Source organism: Ahaetulla prasina, chromosome 1, assembly GCF_028640845.1.
Source record: "Ahaetulla prasina isolate Xishuangbanna chromosome 1, ASM2864084v1, whole genome shotgun sequence".
NCBI classification, from domain to species: Eukaryota; Metazoa; Chordata; class Lepidosauria; order Squamata; family Colubridae; genus Ahaetulla; species Ahaetulla prasina.
The window spans coordinates 104,046,931-104,067,209 of NC_080539.1; the positions used below are offsets into that span (position 1 = coordinate 104,046,931).

A 20,279-nucleotide genomic window follows, 5' to 3' on the forward strand; every position below is an offset into this window, starting at 1 on the left:
TTCCAATGTGTCCCACATCCCCAAAAGTTTTCTTTCCATGTGACTTTAAACATACATATGTACCTACAATTGACAGACTATTGAAAGGAATGATAAATCCTTATGCTACAAAGGTATTTGCCAAAATTTATTATCAACATTATTTTGCAAAATTTGGCTTGTTTGTAAGGGTTTTTTAAATGTAATCATTTTTATAAATCTTTGTAGTTGGAATTGTTTTGGAAACAGGCACTCACTGAGGGTGCTGCCTCTTTTTTGTGACTTTTTTGTAGCTATTAGCATGCTATAAATAAAATCTTTCTGAGTGTTAAGAGAGAACATAATGTATATCAAGTGACAGAATATTTAGCTGATGAAGTATTCTGTTTCATGTTGTCATTAATAATTTTAGTTCATCACTAAAGTGTTTGGATTATGGATGTATGCAACATTTGGGTTTAAATTGCTTCAAACATAAAACAGCATTTCTCAAGCCTTTTGGAAGAGTTCCATCATAATGAGATTTTTTGTAATATCTTATGTTCACAATGGTTTGAAACAAAATTTTTTGCATACTTCAGCTTGGAATCCCTTTCTGGCTATTTGGTTACTAACATAAATAAAAATCCTTGGGTTAAAATTTACTAAAAGGTTTAGTTCTCATAATGGCATATAAACAATGCATAGGTTAACAGGAGTGTGTTATTGATGGTTACGCGATAATCTGTTACTTCTTTTATCATGACCTGGTTCACAACATTAAGCCAAAAAGTAAGTTTTACTGACCACAATAATTAATCTTACGCATAGTCTGAAACTAACTGGTTTATTACACTATGTAAACTACCCCCAACAATTTTGTGTAAGATAATAAATGCTAACAATTTTTTTTTAAATGAGGATAATGCAATTTAGGTGGTTCAACAACTAATTCTCTCCCACAGTAAAGGATAAACTACACCCCATTACCTCGACTTTAACTGCAACCCTACAGCCTGAAGAAATGTAATGTTTTTAATGCTGTTTTAAAGGCTGATAAGGTGGAAACATGAATCTCAAGGTGCCGGGGGGGGGGGGGGAGAGATGCAGAGAAGGCCCACCTCCTGGGCCCTGCTAGGTAACTGGAACTGATGGAACTAGAAGTAGCCAACTGTATCAGATGTTATAATGTGGGCAGAAACCATAGGACACATATATCCCTTAATTAGCTATGCTCTATGCCAAATAGATAATAGTTAATAGAGATCAACCCTGACTGCTCTTTAGAAGGCCAGATCCTGAAGATGAAATTGAAATACTTTGGCCACCTAATGAGAAAGAAGGACTCACTGGAGAAGAGCCTAATGCTGGGAAAGATTTGAGGGCAAAAGAAGAACGGAACGACAGAGAACGAGGTGGCTGGATGGAGTCACTGAAGCAGTAGGCATGAGCTTACATGAACTCCAGAGGATGGTAGAGGACAGGAAGGCCTGGAGGAACGTTGTCCATGGGGTCGCGATGGGTTGGACACGACTTCGCAACAAACAACAACAATGCCAAATAGGGTTTTAAAAGTGACAATTGGTTCCATAAATTATACTCCAAAGCAAACCGGAATCAGTGCTATTCATTGAAGCATAGATGTCTGTGGGGATGGTACAACCTGCCCAATTCTCATGCAGCTGTGGAACCACTGGTATCTTTCAAGTGATTATCAAAACAACCCCTTCTACAGCACATTGCAATAAGAAAGGACACAACTGGTGAACAGGATTAGTGCGAAAAACCTTTCTGAACACAGCTGTCGCCTGCCTCTCAAGCATTGAGGGTCAAAGATGGAAGAACTCGCACTAGGAGTCTCAAACATCCACAACCAATCTTGCTAGGGTTGAGGCTTAGTTTGTTCTTCCACATCCAACCTTCAGAGCAAGTGCTGTAAAAGGTATTGGTGTGGGCTTTTTGTTGTTGTTTTAATCAGCAGGGGAAAAATGAATTACACAAAATAGTAAAAAACAAACACATAGAAGAATAAATGGCCTTGTATTGCCTATCAAAGTTAGTAAAACACAATTAAGCCACAGGGAAAAAATACAAAGAGTAATTTTGTAGTATCTGAAAAAGGTGTTCTCCAATTTCTTTTGACCCTAAAATAAAGTGTTCGGTGAAACAAAAATAGAAAATGATGAACTAGTACTGTCTGCCAAGTCAAATAAAGGGTGATGGTATTTATGCATATCAAATCAGCAAACAATATGATGTATTTGAAGACAAAAAGGTTACATGTTTTATAGTGCCATGTTTAGGGAGCTGCATTTGGTTATAATTCTAAGATCTGAGTGCAAGCGTAGGTAGTCTTTCTAATAAACAATTGTATGCATATTCTGAGGCTGAAAAAGTATTTTAAAAGATCTACTAGTAATGCCCTATATGTAAAATAAGAGGAAAATCCTGGCATCTCTGGAACAATAAACAAAATGAAATAGGTTTGGATAGTAGGAATTAATATATTTGTGGCAGTTTGGATTGCAAAGGACATTTATTATAGTGATAGGAATCAAGAATCCAAATTTGAAAATAGAATAATGCGCTCGTAGGAGAAAATGATATGCCCAAAATCTCTGGGAAAAGAATACATTTTTCATTAACATTTCCATGCAGTATTTTTTATATATATAAATATATATTTACATTCACTCTTAAGCATTGGCAAGCAAGAATCTTTGTCCTGAAAGTGTCCTAGGACAGATCACAATATAATCTAAAGTTTGGGTCTATACATCATTCTAAGCCAGATGTAGGCAATCTTTAGCATCTAAGGTCCATGCTTTGGGGATGGAGGGATATGTAACAGTGAGTGGAGTAGTTCATGTGGAAAAAATACCCAGAAGACAATACTGGCACAAGACCACTTTCATAATGTTTCCAGAAAAATGTGTAGGTTAATGCTGAGCTTCATTTAAGAGTACTATCAGCAAATGAACAATGACTTCTGTCAGCTAATAAACAACGGCCTTGAAGAAATTATTCTTCATTTTTCTAAAAGAAATAAAGTGAATTTTATTTCAGATGAAAAAAGACTAGCAATGATTACTAGCAATGCATAGCAAAACGTTCAGTGAGAAAGTTATCTAAACTAGGTATATTCTTGCAGTCAAGATCAAATTAAATCGGCAATAAACCATTAGCAGAAACAATATAGCTCGTAGCGCAAAGCCGATTTTTCTTTCCGGTCACCAATGAATTTAGATCAACGCAGGCCTCGCTCACGATCTTGACGTCGGAAGCCGGAAGTAGGAAAGCAAGAAAATGCTTGATCTTCAAAGGAGGTTGGCTAAGCAGCTGGGGGGAAGGGAGCTATGCGGTTCAATGGCTGCAGCGGAAAGCAAGCGACATGCGGCGGATCAAGTGGCCGACAAAAAGTCAATACCTTCTGCAAGGCCGAATAATAGATATGGCACGTTCTTAAGTATTTAGCAACCGACCTTCTCCCCAGTTTGGAAAAATTAAGGTTTCGCTTCTGTATGGTAAATGACGGAAATCCCGTGAGCCTGCTTAATGAAAGACACTTATTTTTTCTCCCTCGCGCATAGATCTATGAACAAAAAGTAAGCTCTGTGATTGGTTGGAGCGTCCTTGCTCCCGCTTGATTGGCTACAGCGAATCAATCGCGTTTCCAATCTCGCCAATCAAGAAAAAGGGTGCCAACTTTTGATTGTCGCGCAGGAGACGCTCGCGCCCGCCACCTTCTCTCGCCGCTTTCCTGTAGGTTCCGGCGGAAAGGTTTGCGCTGCTCCTGGTGGGGTTCGTTAGTATCCGCGGTTCTTCGACGGGCTGGCAGCTCTGAAGCCCCCGTCCACGGTGGGTCCCGGATGACTTGCGTCTTGGCCAGCTTGCACCCTCGCTCCGCTTCTGTTTGCTTTTATCCGCATGTGGCTAAAATGAATTTTAGTATAAAGATAATCCCACTGGTTAAATCCAGTAACAAGTTAGCCTTACTGAAGAACGGTTCTTAGATCCCAGTTCAAAATGTTTTGGGAGTGGCTTATTACTGCGACTGGCGTAATGCAAAATTAATCTATATTCATATTGATTGTCTACCTTCAGAATACACTTTCTCATTTTTGTTCACATCAAACTATATCTATCTATCTATCTATCTATCTATCTATCTATCTATCTATCTATCTATCTATCTATCTATCTATCTATCTATCTATCTATCTATCATCTATCCCTTCCCGACTATCCAAGTCCCGTTGGAGTCACATTTAAGTCTTTTTTAAATTTGATTGCTGCCTGACTTTGTAAGATACTGTTGTTTTGGTAGAAGATGAAGATATTTATTGTAAAACATTTTTGTATAAATTTTAAATGTAGTTAAATAATTATATAAACACTATAGGTTTTTTTTATTTTTGTATTTGATATTTTTCATGTCAATTTAAGAAAAACAGTAAATGTTATACAGAGAACAAAAATGATATTTATGTTTGTGAAAGGATCAAGTGCGAAAATTCTAATTCAGATATATTTGGTGCTATCAGATCTGGGATGTAAAAATCTGAATGACTTCCAGATAGCAGCAAATAATTAATATACTATATCTCTTTTCTACTCTTTCGTGAGTCTGAATTTTTATTTTGTCAAACTCACAAGTAAAATTCTGATATATTGCTATGTGCATAAAATACAAAATCTGGTACTTTGGTAAATGGATCTCCACTGAACTTGTACAAGATCATAGCTTGTACACATTCAAGAACACCTAAAGATGTTACTATTTATAATATTGAGAAAGTGAATCTAAGAGATTGGATCAAAGCATCATTCCAAACCAGCCATCTTGCATTCAGAGATGGACATACTGAGTAATCCAAACATAATTCATAGGTTTCATTCCAGCACAGGAGGAATGACATGGAAGGTTTTGCAATTTCCCCCCATATGAGAAATTCCATGTTTTCATTTTAATCCATAGTCAAGCTTTGTCCTGATGAATAAATGTATATATTACACTGGAAAATTCAACAAAGATTCTAGTGATTTCTGGAATAGTTTCCCATTGGTTCCCACCCAATTTTTCCACTGTATGAAGTTTTTTCCCCCCTAAGTTAGTATCTCATGATTCTGTCGCAAACATTTTGGGAAAGATTAAGAAATATGACTTATGTATGTATGAATGTTAGGCTGTATAGGAGAATGCACACATACAGTATGTAGGCAAGCTTATTTCTCGTAACTTTAAATCAATCTTATTTTCCTAGCATTACATTCTGTTGTTCACAATAGAATATCACAAGCTGCTTTGCATTATGTTTATAAATTGGGTACTGGCTGAACTGAAACTAAACTGAAACTAAATGTATTGTAAAGGTTAATCTAAAATACATATTTTTCCTTGCAGTTAAAGTAAGTTGTTACTGAACTCTTCTGGCATGTTCATCAATTTTAATTTGTGTCTGTCTTAATAGATTACACTATTCTTTAAATGTCTCTGCTATTGAATCTCTTACGGCAATTGTTGGAGTATTATGGTGTGGTCCCAGAACTGGTAAGAGAGATATATCTGAATAACAAATACGTGTTTGCATGCTTATTTTATAGTAAAGTGCCTACAATATACAGTTCCATACCACTTCTCTTTCTCTTGTCTTCTGAGAATTTCAGCCTATCGCTATACAAATTGTTTAAAGTTTTAACGGTGCTGAAAAGTGACTTACAAACTCCTTGCACTTAATCATAGCAGTGACTCCATAGTTACATGAACAAAATTCATGTGCTTGGCAACTGGCATGTATTTATGATGGTTGCAGTGTCCCAGATTCATGTGATCTCCATTTGCAACTTTCTTTGGCTTCTGAAAGACAAAGTCAATGGGGGAAGCCAGATTCACTTAATGACAGCAACAACAAAAAAGATAAAATTGAGCATGACTTAACAACCACCTGACTTAGTGATAGAAGGTCCCAATTGTGATGGAATGGGATTGGAGGTATATCTTTCAAGTTGATTGGCTATTAATAGCCATCAATTGAGCATCATACATTTCTGAAGCTAAATTTACTTTAATCATGCTGCAAAAGAAAACGAGAAATGGTAAGAAATTACAACCTTAGTACACACATATTTACATTATTTCGAAGCAGCTGCCTACTATGTTTTACTATAAATAATTTTAAATTATAACTTTTATATCTCTTCATTTTAAATAATGTATCGGTTGAAGTGTTTTTGCAGCCCACATATGGTAGCTCTAAAGTTACAAAAATTGTACCAACAGAAGTTTTCATTTGGAACTAAGTCACTTATTTTGTTATTATTTTTCTCCCAATTCAGGCCTTGCAAAGGTGTAAATTGTATCTAAATGGCCTTGTCTGTATAATTGGATCTCGTCTTTCTTCAAATACCTTTTCAAGAGCATACTTCCAAGAATTATGTATCATTTCCAGGAATTGTTTGGTGAGGTGCTTTTCCCCCCTTTTATTCCTAGAAGTTATATAGATATTTGTATATTGTTGCATCCATTCTGTTTCATATTACCTTTTCAGCCTTAGATAGATTGCTTTCTTCATTTGTCATTGCTATTAATAGGGAACAAAAACATACTGACATTTATCTAGCATCTCCAATAACAGAATTCTACCCTGTTAGAGTGGGTGATAAAGATAGTTTAATCTGTACTCACAATCTGCACCTCTGTAAGACTGGAAGTTCCTATAGGTTACTAAGGAAGATGGCACGGGCTATAAATTACCATCCCTTTCCATTCACAGGGCTTTCTAGTATCTTTCACAAAATGAAAGAATAGAATAGAATAGAATAGAATAGAATAGAATAGAATAGAATAGAATAGAATAGAATAGAATTTTTTATTGGCCAAGTGTGATTGGACACACAAGGAATTTGTCTTGGTGCATATGTGCTCAATGTACATAAAGATACCTTCATCAAGAATTCTAAGGTATAACACCACTAATGATAGTCATAGGGTACAAATAAGCAATCAGGAAACAATATCAATATAAATCAGAAGGATACAAGCAACAAAGTTACAGTCATAAGTGGAAAGAGATTGGTGATGGGAATAATGAGACGATTAATAGTAGTGCAGACTTAGTAAATAGTTTGACAGTGTTGAGGGAATTATTTGTTTAGCAGAGTGACGGCCTTCAGGAAAAAACTGTTCTTGTGTCTAGTTGTTCTGTAGCGTCGTTTTGAGGGTAGGAGTTGAAACAGTTTATGTCCCGGATGGGAGGGGTCTGTAAATATTTTCACAGCCTTCTTTTTGACTCGTGCAGAACTTTTGCAAGCAGAACTTGAATCTAGCTTTTATAAAGCAATGTTTTTTAAAAAAATTAATAATTCAAAAAATACAGGTAGTCTTTGACTTACAATAGTTCATTTAGTGACCATTTAAAGTTACAATGGTGCTTTTTTGCGACGATTTACTTATGATCATTGCAGCATCTCCATGGTCATGTGATCAAAATTCAGATGTTTGTCAGTTGACATATTTATGATAGTTGCAGTATCCCGAGGACTTACAATCATATTTTGTGGTCTTCTGACAAGCAAAGTCAATGGGAAAGCCAGATTCACTTAACAACTATGTTACTAACTTAAAAACTACAATGATTCATTTAACAACTGTGGCAAGGAAGATTGTAAAATGGGGGCAAAACTCACTTAACAATGTCTCACTTAGCAACGTAAATTTTGGACTCAATTGTAGTCGTAAGTTGAAAACTACCTGTACTACATTTTAAATAATTATAAGTCATATTATATAGAATAGAACAGAATACAATTTTTTATTGGCCAAGTGTAATTGGACACACAAGGAATTTGTCTTGGTGCATATGCTCTCAGTGTACATAAAAGAAAAGATACCTTCATCAAGGTACAACATTTACAACACAATTTATGGTCAATATATCAATATAAATCATAAGGATAGCCAGCAACAAAGTTACAGTCATACAGTCATAAGTGGAAAGAGATGGGTGATGGGAACAATGAGAAGATTAATAGTAGTGCAGATTTAGTAAATAGTTTGACAGTGTTGAGGAATTATTTGTTTAGCAGAGTGATGGCCTTCGGGAAAAAACTGTTCTTGTGTCTAGTTGTTCTGGTGTGCAGTGCTCTATAGTGTCGTTTTGAGGGTAGGAGTTGAAGCAGTTTATGTCCTGGATGTGAGGGATCTAAATATTTTCACGGCCCTCTATATTTTCCTATATTTTTCTTACCGTGTCAGATATAGTTGATATATCATTAAAATAGTTAATTAACTTTTGTTTGATTTTTTTTTTTGTTTAAAAATGTTTCCATTTAACTTCAACAAGCTTCTCAACCCTTAGATATCCTGGGTTTCAGAAGGAAAAAGATATGGACCTACCCGAAGTTTTATTCGTAGATTGGGAACATGTCTTACATTAATTCCTTTTTCAAGACCTCACTTTCAGGTATATGAGTTATTTGCTAAGGTTAAAATTAATAATTTGTTAATTTATATATTTTTCAATATTGCTTTACATAGCATGTAGTAATAGAGAAAACATATAGCATAAATTTGTCATTTGGGAAAAAGTTGCACATGAATTAATAGAAATGCATTTTAAATAAGAGTGGCCACTGTAAAATAATAAGTAAAAGAGATTTAAATTTCTATGTCATAGTCACCTAGATTTCTTATGAATATATAATTGAAATATCAAAATAGATAATTAATTGCAGTTTACAAAAGCCGAATTTCAGACAATGAATGAATTATTAACTCCCTCTTACTACTTTGAATAATGTTTGAATGCAGTTTGTTAAAATTTGTAATACCTAATATATATTTTGTTGTGTGCTGCTACTGTTATATTTCAGCTGAAAAATGTTGCAACTGTCATTATTAAAAATGCATCGGAAAACATTATACAGTATTACCTTGTCATCTTAGTGTTCATTCTGAGGGAGATTAATAAGGCTTTTAGTCATTGTATCCTAAATATCTTTATAAGTTATACAGGAAATCTTACTTTAGGTAGCTCCTTTCCTAAAAATGGATGAGTAGAATTTTGGAAGAGTTAAAATTTTTGAAGGATTGTTATTATTGCTATTAAATAATACTAGTAAGCAGTATATCTTAATTCTTTTGTTTACTCTTATCAGAAGTACTTGCAGGGGACACGAGGAGGGGTAGAAATAACAAAGAACAGGTGGTCCTTGCTTACTGACCACTTATTCAGTGACTGAATGCGTTTTTGTACTTACAATGGTTGTAGTATCTCTACAATCATACAATTGCAACCCAGACATTCAGCACCCAGCTTGCCATTATGATGTTGCAGTGTCCTGTGTTCATGTGATCCCCATTTGCGACCTTATCTACCAGGTTCCTACAAGTAAGTTCAGTGGGAAAGCTGGCAGGAGGTCACAAATAACGGCCACATGATGGCCATACCTAACCACCTGCTGTGATTTGCTTAACAATGGTAACCAGATATGCCAGAATTTCTGTCGCTAAGAGGTGTTGTCATGTGATGTCATGGTTTACAACCTTTACTTACCCTGTAATTCTAGTCCCAAATTAGTAGCTGTAATCATTGCAATATCACAGTGCAAGCGCTGGTATTCCTGTACATGTGCCATGAGATAGCAATGGCACTTAGACTTATATACCGCTCTACAGTGCTTTACAGCCCTCCCTAAGCGGTTTACAGAGTCAGCATATTGCTCCCCAGCAGTCTGGGTCCTCATTTTACCTGCATCGGAAGGATGGAAGGCTGAGTCAATCTTGAGCCTGGTGAGATTTGAACTGCAAAATTGTAGGCAGCCGGCAGAAGTAGTCTGCAGTACTGCATTCTAACCACTGCGTCACCACGGCGCTTAATGGCTCTGAATTTTAAGATCATAAAATTCAGAGTTTGCATATCAACATGGTTCATTCTAATGAAACTGGGATTCTGCAGTCTCCTGTGCTGCTTAATTACTTCTTTCCTATTGAAAAGGGGTAGTATTAGAACAAATATGCATCTTTTGGACTACTGCTAGAAAGCTAATAATTAAAACAATTGTTTATGTAAAAGTGTGTTTGTGATGCTTTAGCTGGTCCAAAATCTGAAGTCTTTAGAGGAACAATACAGCATCGTTAATTCTGTTCAACCATCTCTTGCTGATGCCTTGTGGATGGTGGATGAAGACAGAAATCCATGCACTAAATTCAGGCAAGTAAAACCAGCTAGACTTTTTTCAAGTATTGTCAGGTGAAAGCCCAAAGAGGACCCAGTAAAATCCCATTTATTCCAATCCTGTTTTTGCTTATACCTAATGGAAAGAATCTTGCCAAACAAAAACTATAATCCTCTACCCTGATATCCCTGAGTTATCCTGAGAATGTGGCTTCCCTGAACAACTTCTCCCCTTTCCCTATTCATTTTGGGATTGCACATTCTCCTAATCTGGGTCTCTCTGATGGAATTTACTGCCTCCCTCCCTTCTCCCCCCCACCCTGGAGAGCTGTGTGCTGCCAAGAATCCCCTTCACTGATTCTCCAGGTGCATGTTCTATCAGTGGTATATCTATCAGTTAATCACTATCTTTATTCAGTCAATATGCCATAATTAAGAAAATAAAAATAGTAACATAGAGCTTAACCCTGTAAAATTACAGTGCTATAGGGAATTGGGAAGATTTAAATAAATAAGATAGCCATTCATAATTAACTCTTACTGTATCTGTATTTTTGAAATGGAATTGTTTTACACATACTGTCATCAGTTTATGGATTTTGAAAAATCAGTTCAATGCAAACAACAGAAGCACTGATGTCATAAAAAGTACATTTACTATTCTGTTAGGAGTGCTATTTGTAGTCAGTTATTTGGAGTAAACCCTTCTGAATTCAGTACTACTTCTGGGAATATATGATTGTGTCGTAGACATTTCAGTTTAAATGTTAGGCATGCGCGAGTTCATTTTATCCCAAATGTTTTGGCTTTTTTGAATGCTTACATTTATTTACACAGTGGTATCCTGATATTTTCTAGATTTGAGGAATGGAGAGGGGTTGCCATTCCATCTGAACTTCCTTTGCCAAGTTCTTCAAAAAAAAAAAGTGAAAAAACAACTGTTGCGGGTGAAGATGCATTCCAAAAAATTCATTTTCTTGAAAATGAATTAGCACATCTTCGTAAACAGATTGCTGCAATTTTGGCAACAGACAGGGCAGTAAATGATCAATCCCGTAAGTCTGTCTATGTGGATCTGAATGAATGTGTTTTCTGTGTGTTTCTCTTGTTCCTAATGATACTAAGTCATATTGCCATCTGATGACAACTTTTATGTAGAAAATTGTCTTGCTTATAATTGCTTCGGGTTATGTTTGCACTTAAGATTTACTCGTTTTACCAGCAACAGTAAGAGAAGATGACTCTTTCTAAACATAAACATCTAATTAACTTACTGGCATGGGGGGACTTTGAGTTTGAATCTACAGAATTGCACATTTATTTCTACTTATTTTAAAGAGAGATTTGAATGAATCTCTTAGATCGCAATGTGCCACTTGACATATTTCTTTTGAAACTGAGGAAATGTTTTTAAACAGATGGCATGGAAACTTCCTTTTTCAGAGGAAAAAAATGAATTCTCAAATTTTGTATTTTATTATTAATAAGAATGTTAAAGAAATGTAGCCCAGGGTGAGAGATGAGATCAACATTATCTAATGATCCTTGTGGTTAATTAGTATCAAGACCAGCCTGATGTGGTCTTGTTTTCCTTTCTTTTGATTTCATTAGCTCCTTTCTGATTAGCCATGCTTTCCAGTTTTCAAATGTAGCACTGTTTTAAATTAAGCAGTCACTATCTGCTATTTACATTTATCCATCAACGCTATAGGTGGCTATTTTAATATTATCTCTCTTTTCAATTGTTTAATAGGTTCAGATATTGGGATTTCATCAAACACTCCTAATGGTTTCCTGCAGCCAGGAATGTTTTCTACACCAACTCCTACTTCTCTTTGTAATGTAATCGTACCTCCACCTCCACCGCTGCCACCTTCGTTTGGGTTAAAATCTGATTCTGATTCCCATAATTCAACAGTTCAGCTTATTAAACAACGTCGGGCTATAAAGATTGAAAAGATTAAAGATAAGTCTGAACTTCAGGAAGTTAGAGCTATTCCTGATATGATGGATGTTCTCAAGGATATAAATAATGTTAAACTCAGAGCTATTGAGAAGTAAGTTGAACAAAATGTTAATTCTTTTTTTTCTTTTTTTAAAAAGTGCTGTTACAAACTTACAAAATTGTACTTGGCTCAGTTCTTACTTATCTGCACACTCCCATGAGAACCAGCCCAGATATTTTAGTCTAACCAAGAAAAAAAAGTGTGTGTCATTTTAAAGGGATAAAAGAGCCTGAGACTCTGTCACTGCCTTTCATTGGCTGTCCTGGTCCTTAGGAATGGCAGTTAGTTCTCACCCTGATGGCTTCCCCAAGTTGTTTAGGCCACAATTCTGCCTTTGTTTCATTACAGCTTGGTTTGGTTAATTTGATTTTGTTCTATGTTTTTATTAGTTTGTGGGCCTTTCATTTTTATGCCTTTGATTATTGTAATTTGTTCTTGTCTATTGTCCTTGTATATTGACAAGAGTCCTTAAGGATTTAGTAGTTTATAAAAGTAATAAATAAATTCCAGTCTTGCAAAGAATATTCCTTTCTGAATAGGTTTACTTGGAAGAGCTAGGAGTTTAGTTCTTGCTTTCAAACTATATGGACAGTCCTTGATTTACAACCGGTTGCTTAATGATTGTTTGAAGTTACTACAAACTTGGAAGAAAGGTACTTAAAATCTGGCCTTGAAGTTACAAGTGCTGCACCACCCTTAAGGCCATGTGATTGAGCACTTGGCAACCAGCTTCTAGTAGTGGCCAAAATGATGGAAATCTTTTTGGAAAAGTGTATTTTCTAAAACCAGCTAATAACACCACTTTATTTTGGAGTAGTACCTTAAAATTATATATCAATGGAAAGATAATTTAATCAAGAATGTAATGCAATAACTTTTATGAAGGATTTGCTTTTAGAATAGCAGTTAAAGTATAAAGAAGAAAAGTGAAACACGTGAGCTATACAAAAAAATCACCATAGAAAAAATGAGATATAGAAAATTTATCACGTCAGTTAATACTTAGTGGTAACCTTTAGCATGAATTATGGCCTTACAATGCCTTCCCATGGAGTGAACCAAGTCTTTTAGTTCTGCAGCTGTTATAATGTGAAAACAAGATTGAATGATTGCTTCTATTAACTGGGTTTTATTGCTGGGTTGCTTCTGACTAACAAGTTTCTTTAGTCAGCTCCATAGATTTTCAATTGGGTTAAGGCCTTGGGCTATTCCCAGGCCATTCCAGCAGTGGAATATGATTATCTTGAAACTTTAAAAAAAGAGTGTTGTTATTAGCCATCAAACTTCAAAAATACACTTTTCCCAAAAGGTTTCCACAATTTTGGCCACCACTGTATATTTATGACTGGTAGCAGTTTCTTGCAATCACAAAATCACTTTTTATGACTTTTTTGCCATTTTCTAGCATAAAGCACTTATTGGATGAGCTAGATTTGGACATAAAGCCACATGATTCATTTAACAAACAAGCGATTCACTTCACAACCAGTATAAAATCAACTCCAGTCACATGGTAACTCATGACTTATGCAATGACTTATGATAAAAATTCTGGAGTCAGCTGTGGGTTGTAAGATGAGGAGTACCTGTAAGAGTAAAAAGTAGCAGAGCACAGTTCAAATATTCAAAAGACTGACTGCTCTATAGCTGCCTGAAAAATAACATGTATAATATTGCTACAGTTCATAGGGCAATCAAAGGTGCTTTAGAAAGGACGATACTGAATAAATTAGAACAAAAGCGGATTAGAAAACATAACACATGTTTTAATTTTTCAACAGCAATTCTTGCATTAAGAAATTGCAAATGTTCTGCTTTTCTTTCTCCAGATCTCCTGGAGGGACACCACTACCCAAAAGAAATAAAATAAAGCCATCTCAGTGGGACCCAGCAGCTTTAATAGCAGAAGCTCTCAAAGAGAAATTTGGATCACAAAGCGATGATTCATTTGACAAAGAGAACAGTTCTTATGGTGCTTCACCGTTTTCTAGTCCAGATACTCCAATGGTATATATGTATATATGTATTCTTTTCTTAGGAGTTTTTTTTTTCATTTGAATTAAGATTCATAATCATGTACTGTGTAGCGAGAAAAATATTCTGGGAATGAAAAATCGAGATAAATATTATATAGATAATCCAGGGATAGAAACGTAATGACCACAGCTGTAATTGTATTCTTGTTGTATTCTTGAAATATTGAATATAGGGAAGGGTTCACAGCTCTTGAGTGATTTGGAATGGTAGTTCAGAGTCTAGAATTATTGTATTTTCTCACAGTGCTCTGAATAGGAAATTTAGATTTTTCCCTGTCTCTAGTCTTTTTTGTGATGCTTGATGACGGATGCTTTTTATATTGCTCTGTAAAGTTTAATATAGATAGTCCATCATTTAGTGACCACAATTGGGACTGTCAACTTTTTGCTCAGCAAAGTGGTTGCTATGTGGAAAATAACATGTATAATATTGCTACAGTTCATAGGGCAATCAAAGGTGCTTTAGAAAGGACGATACTGAATAAATTAGAACAAAAGCGGATTAGAAAACATAACACATGTTTTAATTTTTCAACAGCAATTCTTGCATTAAGAAATTGCAAATGTTCTGCTTTTCTTTCTCCAGATCTCCTGGAGGGACACCACTACCCAAAAGAAATAAAATAAAGCCATCTCAGTGGGACCCAGCAGCTTTAATAGCAGAAGCTCTCAAAGAGAAATTTGGATCACAAAGCGATGATTCATTTGACAAAGAGAACAGTTCTTATGGTGCTTCACCGTTTTCTAGTCCAGATACTCCAATGGTATATATGTATATATGTATTCTTTTCTTAGGAGTTTTTTTTTTCATTTGAATTAAGATTCATAATCATGTACTGTGTAGCGAGAAAAATATTCTGGGAATGAAAAATCGAGATAAATATTATATAGATAATCCAGGGATAGAACGTAATGACCACAGCTGTAATTGTATTCTTGTTGTATTCTTGAAATATTGAATATAGGGGAGGGTTCACAGCTCTTGAGTGATTTGGAATGGTAGTTCAGAGTCTAGAATTATTGTATTTTCTCACAGTGCTCTGAATAGGAAATTTAGATTTTTCCCTGTCTCTAGTCTTTTTTGTGATGCTTGATGACGGATGCTTTTTATATTGCTCTGTAAAGTTTAATATAGATAGTCCATCATTTAGTGACCACAATTGGGACTGTCAACTTTTTTGCTCAGCAAAGTGGTTGCTATGTGGAAAATAACATGACTTCAACTGCTTTCCAGCTTAAAGCTGACAATACTAATTGGTTTCACACCTTCGGCTTTTATTTGCTTCTAATCACTTCCCTGGTCTTTGGAATGCTACTTTTTAGCAAGAAGGGAATTAATGTTTGTATTTTATATTTATACATATTTACATTTATTGCGGAAGAAGGGATTATGAGAGAGAGAGAGCAGGTACACAATGGAGAATACGCATTGAAAGCCATGTGCTTGTGCTGGCAGTTGCACGGATGCTGTGCAAACAGCTTGGTGTATTTCCCATTGTGTGCCTTTTTTTTTTTGTCCTTTCTAAGTTTTCTGCTCTGTTGGGGGTTAGTGGATGGGTCAGACACAGGAGAGATTGCCTACAGAAATCACTTGCTTTCCTTCCACACCTTGCAGAGTGGAGAGATTGGAGAGTAAGAGATTATAAGAGAGTAAAGCACACACAGCGGAATACACTGAGTTATTTACATAGCAAGTTAGTTGCTGCCAGCATCGGCACCTGGATTTCAATATATATTCCTCATTGTGTGCCTGCTTACTCTCTTGTAATCTCTTCTCTCTAATCTCTGCTCTACAAGAAGTGAGAGGGAGAAAAATAACAGGTCAGGAGTAGACACCAGTATTGACTAATAGTGATCACGTGATTGAATTACAGCACCATAGTTGCTGAACGAGACAATCGGTAAGTGAGGACTACCTGTATACATATTAGAAATGCCTTTCTAAAAGGCTTTTTATCACATGTTGTTTAATGTAGACAACTAACTGTGATAAGTTACATCAACTCAGTTTATGACTGGCTTTGGTGGATAAATGACAGCGGGAATTAGAAGGAATTTGATCGATACAGGATTTAAGAGCAATATTACACATTGATTTTGATCCTGTTTGTCTGAGCACTTTTGGAAGATGTTGAATACATTTCTTTGTTGATGACTGTGGTTCCTCCGAGCTTTCTTTTATTCTTTTGGCATTCAAAGGCCCCTGATTTGCAGGTATATAAAGTTCTAGGGTTAGACACCCTCACAATGCTTGTGATAATCAGCCCTGCCTTTATCAGTGCTATCCCTCATTGTATGAAATCTGTGATGAATTGAGTTAAACAGACTAATAGGCCAGAGATATTGCTTGTTCTGAAAGGAACTGAACTCTTCTGAAAGATTGGTTTTACAACTTCTGCATCAATTGTTCTTTTTAGGGTATTAGATTTGATGCTCGGTTAAGTGAACCTTTGCTCTCTTTTAGCTGGTATCCATGTAGCGGTGTTCCTAGACTCAGGAAAAACTTGCTATTGTGATCCTTATATGAATCATTTCCCATTTAGACCACTAGACCACTATTGTGGATGTAAACTAAGGTAACAACTCAATTGCTGACAATATTACATAAATCACACATCAATTCCATTGGCTTCCATTCTATTTCAATACATGCGGAAAATGGTAGTGTAGGTTTTTCTTTGAATTTAATTATATTGTCCGCTTTTAAAAATGAGTTATTTATTCTTTTTTTTTTTTTTTGTTATAAAAAGTTTTTATTGGTCAAAAAAAATTAATGCAAATACATATCAGGTATGGTAAATTTTCATTTTTCTTATACATGATAAGAATTTTACTCAAAATTTTAAACACATACAACAGCCATATGGCAAGCAGGTGATACGAAGTAGCTAAGTTTCAATCTTACACAATAAGGAAGGGTCAAGAATAATCAGAATATCATACGAAAGAGAATAAGGAAAACCAACACAATACCAAATATCTTTGTCACTTCCTAGTTTTGGATCTCAGAACTCTGGGTTCAGCCTGACCCAACTCCAGGGCCGCAACAGCGGCAGCCGCCTCCGCCCCATGGTCTATAACCTCCCCTTCTTCAATTCCTGGGTCATCTAAATCCAGGAGGGCTTTGTGTTCCTCCACGTAGGCCGCAGCCTTAAATGAGTTATTTATTCTTACTTCAGCTTTGGTATATTTTAATTTACTAATCTTTTAATTTGTATGTCACCTTGAATCGAAAAGCAATACAATTATGAATGAAATGTTTTTTATTTCAGGTTGACTGTCGCATTTTGAAACCAAGCATGAAGCAGAGACTTAACAAAACTGAGAAACTAACAAATGTATCATCTTCAAAAAAAATATTTCATATATAGCCACGATGTTGATCTTGTGTGACCAGCTGTGACTATTACGACTACTATTCTTTGATTACATTGTACAAAGGCTTATAAATCTAATTGTTCTGAATTGTGCTAACCGAGTGTTTACATGAATTTTTTTATTGCATTTGTATTAGCTATAAATCTCTACATTTTTTAATATCAGTTTTATGATATTGGTTGCAAAGTGTTAGTCAGATGAGTAATGTATAAAAAGATATTAATAAGGAAACAAAATATAAATAGAGGGAAAAGTTACATTTTAACCTAGTTTAAACAAAAAATACTATATTGTTTAAAAATGACACTTTCCTAAAAAGAATATGTTATTTGCTTGATATATGGAATCATTTTAAGTTTCCCTAACTGATGCTTACAGCATTTGCTTCCTCTTGTATATACCATATTTTTCAGACTATAAGACGTACCAGCACCAAAAAAAGTGGGTGGAAATGTCTAGGGAATTTTATAGAGCAAATGTGGGCCTGTTTTTGCCCTCCCAAGCCCTTCGCACATCCGTTTTTTGCCCTTTCTGGTGTCCAGAAACATTCTGCACTCTCCGGAGGCCTCCATGGGTCCCATTTCTGCCCTCCCTAGCATCTGGGAGGCAGAAAACGGGACACACGGAGAGTTTGGGAGGCCCATTTTTGGTGTGCCAAGAGTGCTTCTGGACACTGGGGAGGACAAAAACAAGACACGTAGAGGCCAAAAACTATTGTTTTTTTTCTTGTTTTCCTTCTCTAAACCTAGGTGCTTCTTATAGTCTGGTGAAAAAGATGATAAGTTGTGAACTCTGCAATTGTGAATTGAGTGGAAGGTTATGAAGAAACATTGGGAAATATATTGTTTATGATGCAAAAGTTACTAGTATGACTTCTTAATATCTCTGTAAATTTACCTTCTAAATTAGCTTTTTAAATGTATGTGCAGACCATTATACTTCTTCATAGTTTAAATGTATCAAGTTTCACAGTTCTTGTATGTTTGTCAAAGTTCATGCAGGGTCATAAGCTCTCATTAATAATTAGCCCCTTGTCCTGTAAATATGCTAAACATAGGGGAGTCATCTAGAATTAGTTCACATATCTCCACAAATAGCTAAATCAGCTTTGTCTGAGCTGGTTCCAAAAGCATTAGGTAGCACTGGCTGCGAATCCCAAGATGTAAATGTTGCCTATTGTAAATGTATGTTTACCATTTCTGCTGGTATGGTCTCATTTTTATAGTTATTTTTAAATTTTCTCAGCAGTGATCCTTTTAACTGGATAACTTTGATAACAGGAATAAACCTAGCAGAAGATAATTGGTTTCCTTATCAAATATGTAGGTGCTTCTTTATGGCAGTGTATTGACTCATACTTTGCTGTTGTATGTTGTTGCAGGTTTTTCTCTTGGGTGGGAAATAGTTTTGTACTGATATTTGCAGAGATGTACAAGGAAAGGTTAGCAATTATTTGTAATTTGCATTGGGATGTTTCAACACTGATGTCAGGTTATTACTAACTCATGTACTACGTTTTAATCAGCACTGAACTAATATATTTAGGTGCCTTCCTTAGTAGTTCAGTCTTTAATTTAATTTAAAGTGGCTTGTATGTAGCTTTTTTATTTTTAAAAGTGGGCTGTGCCAAATGGTTACCCTTACTAGAAGAAAATAACAATATGATTTAAGTGTATGATTTAAAAATTTATTCAGCTTAGGAGGCTAGTTTCTTATTTTCCAGAATGATAACATGATATATATCATATCTTCAGAATATTTTCTTCTACCTGTAGAAAAAGTTGAATGCTGTTTCTTTCAGGAAAAGACAATGTCTAGTTATTATTATTATTGAAAAAAGAACAGAATAATTATTGGATAAGTTGAAATATAATATGTTTAACTTCTGCATGGTTGCATGTGTAATGTCACTGATTTATTCTCACTGCCTAATAATGATTTTCAAGATGACATTCCAAGTTGCATATTGCAGTTTTGCATATATTCATTGTGGTTCAAATCTTAATAACAGAACACAACAGAAAATGTCTGCTGTGATCTAAACTCAGAATTTAATTTTGTCTTAAGTGTTCAACTATTGCAACATTCCATATACAAGGAATGGATTCATAACAAGAAATAATAGGGATGGATTTTTAGTAGGATTCTGGTTTGATGGTTTTTATGAATAACATTTTGTATGCTTGTGGCTTAAACTTATTATGCACAATGAACAGGATACATTCACATCACTCACCTGAAGTATTTATTTCTTTTAGACACCTTTTCAGAGTCTTTAGAACAAGTATCTATGGAGATTCTTAGTCATCCAGGTCATGGTTGTCCCAAAAGTGCTTTTTTCAAAAGGCAACCGGACTTTCTGGTTTTTCTTTGAAGATGTTTTGCTTCTCATCCAAGAAGCTTCTTCAGCTTGTTCTTCAGAGCTTCTTCAGAGCTGAAGAAGCTTCTTGGCTGAGAAGCGAAACGTCTCCAAAGAAAAACCAGAAAGTCCAGTTGCCTCTTTAGAACAAGTAGCACATTTCCAAAAATACGTTAGTTCATTCAAATAACCACTAGAGGGTAGTAACACACTATCTGCAAACAGTTGTGTCCCCTGTAGAGACCCCTTCTCAAAGCTGTTCATTCCCAGTTTTTAGGCCTACAGAGGTGTGCAGGTAATTTGGTTATATATAGTTATTATATAAGAGTTGTGCTTGACTGTTCTGCCTGAATATCAGTCCCTCATT

General features: G+C 35.4%; 1 protein-coding gene across 1 annotated transcript; it reads left to right on the forward strand.

Annotated features, from left to right (window-relative positions):
- Window positions 1–1,064: 1,064 nt before the first annotated feature.
- MTFR2 (mitochondrial fission regulator 2) lies at window positions 1,065–19,886 on the forward strand. Its single transcript, XM_058171209.1, has 9 exons — window positions 1,065–3,816; window positions 5,430–5,509; window positions 6,295–6,417; window positions 8,316–8,420; window positions 10,051–10,169; window positions 10,992–11,188; window positions 11,887–12,190; window positions 13,969–14,146; window positions 17,448–19,886. Exons 2-9 carry the CDS (start codon window positions 5,447–5,449, stop codon window positions 17,544–17,546), a joined length of 1,188 nt encoding a protein of 395 aa, XP_058027192.1. The 5' UTR covers window positions 1,065–3,816; window positions 5,430–5,446; the 3' UTR covers window positions 17,547–19,886.
- The last annotated feature ends 393 nt before the right edge of the window (window positions 19,887–20,279 follow it).

Bases quoted from the DNA above. Each gene is read 5' to 3' on its own strand.
- MTFR2 (XM_058171209.1), top strand. From the start codon at position 5,447: ATGTCTCTGCTATTGAATCTCTTACGGCAATTGTTGGAGTATTATGGT. The intron at 12,191-13,968 runs GTAAGTTGAACA...TTCTTTCTCCAG, and splicing joins AAACTCAGAGCTATTGAGAA to ATCTCCTGGAGGGACACCAC. The intron at 14,147-17,447 runs GTATATATGTAT...TTTTTATTTCAG, and splicing joins CTAGTCCAGATACTCCAATG to GTTGACTGTCGCATTTTGAA.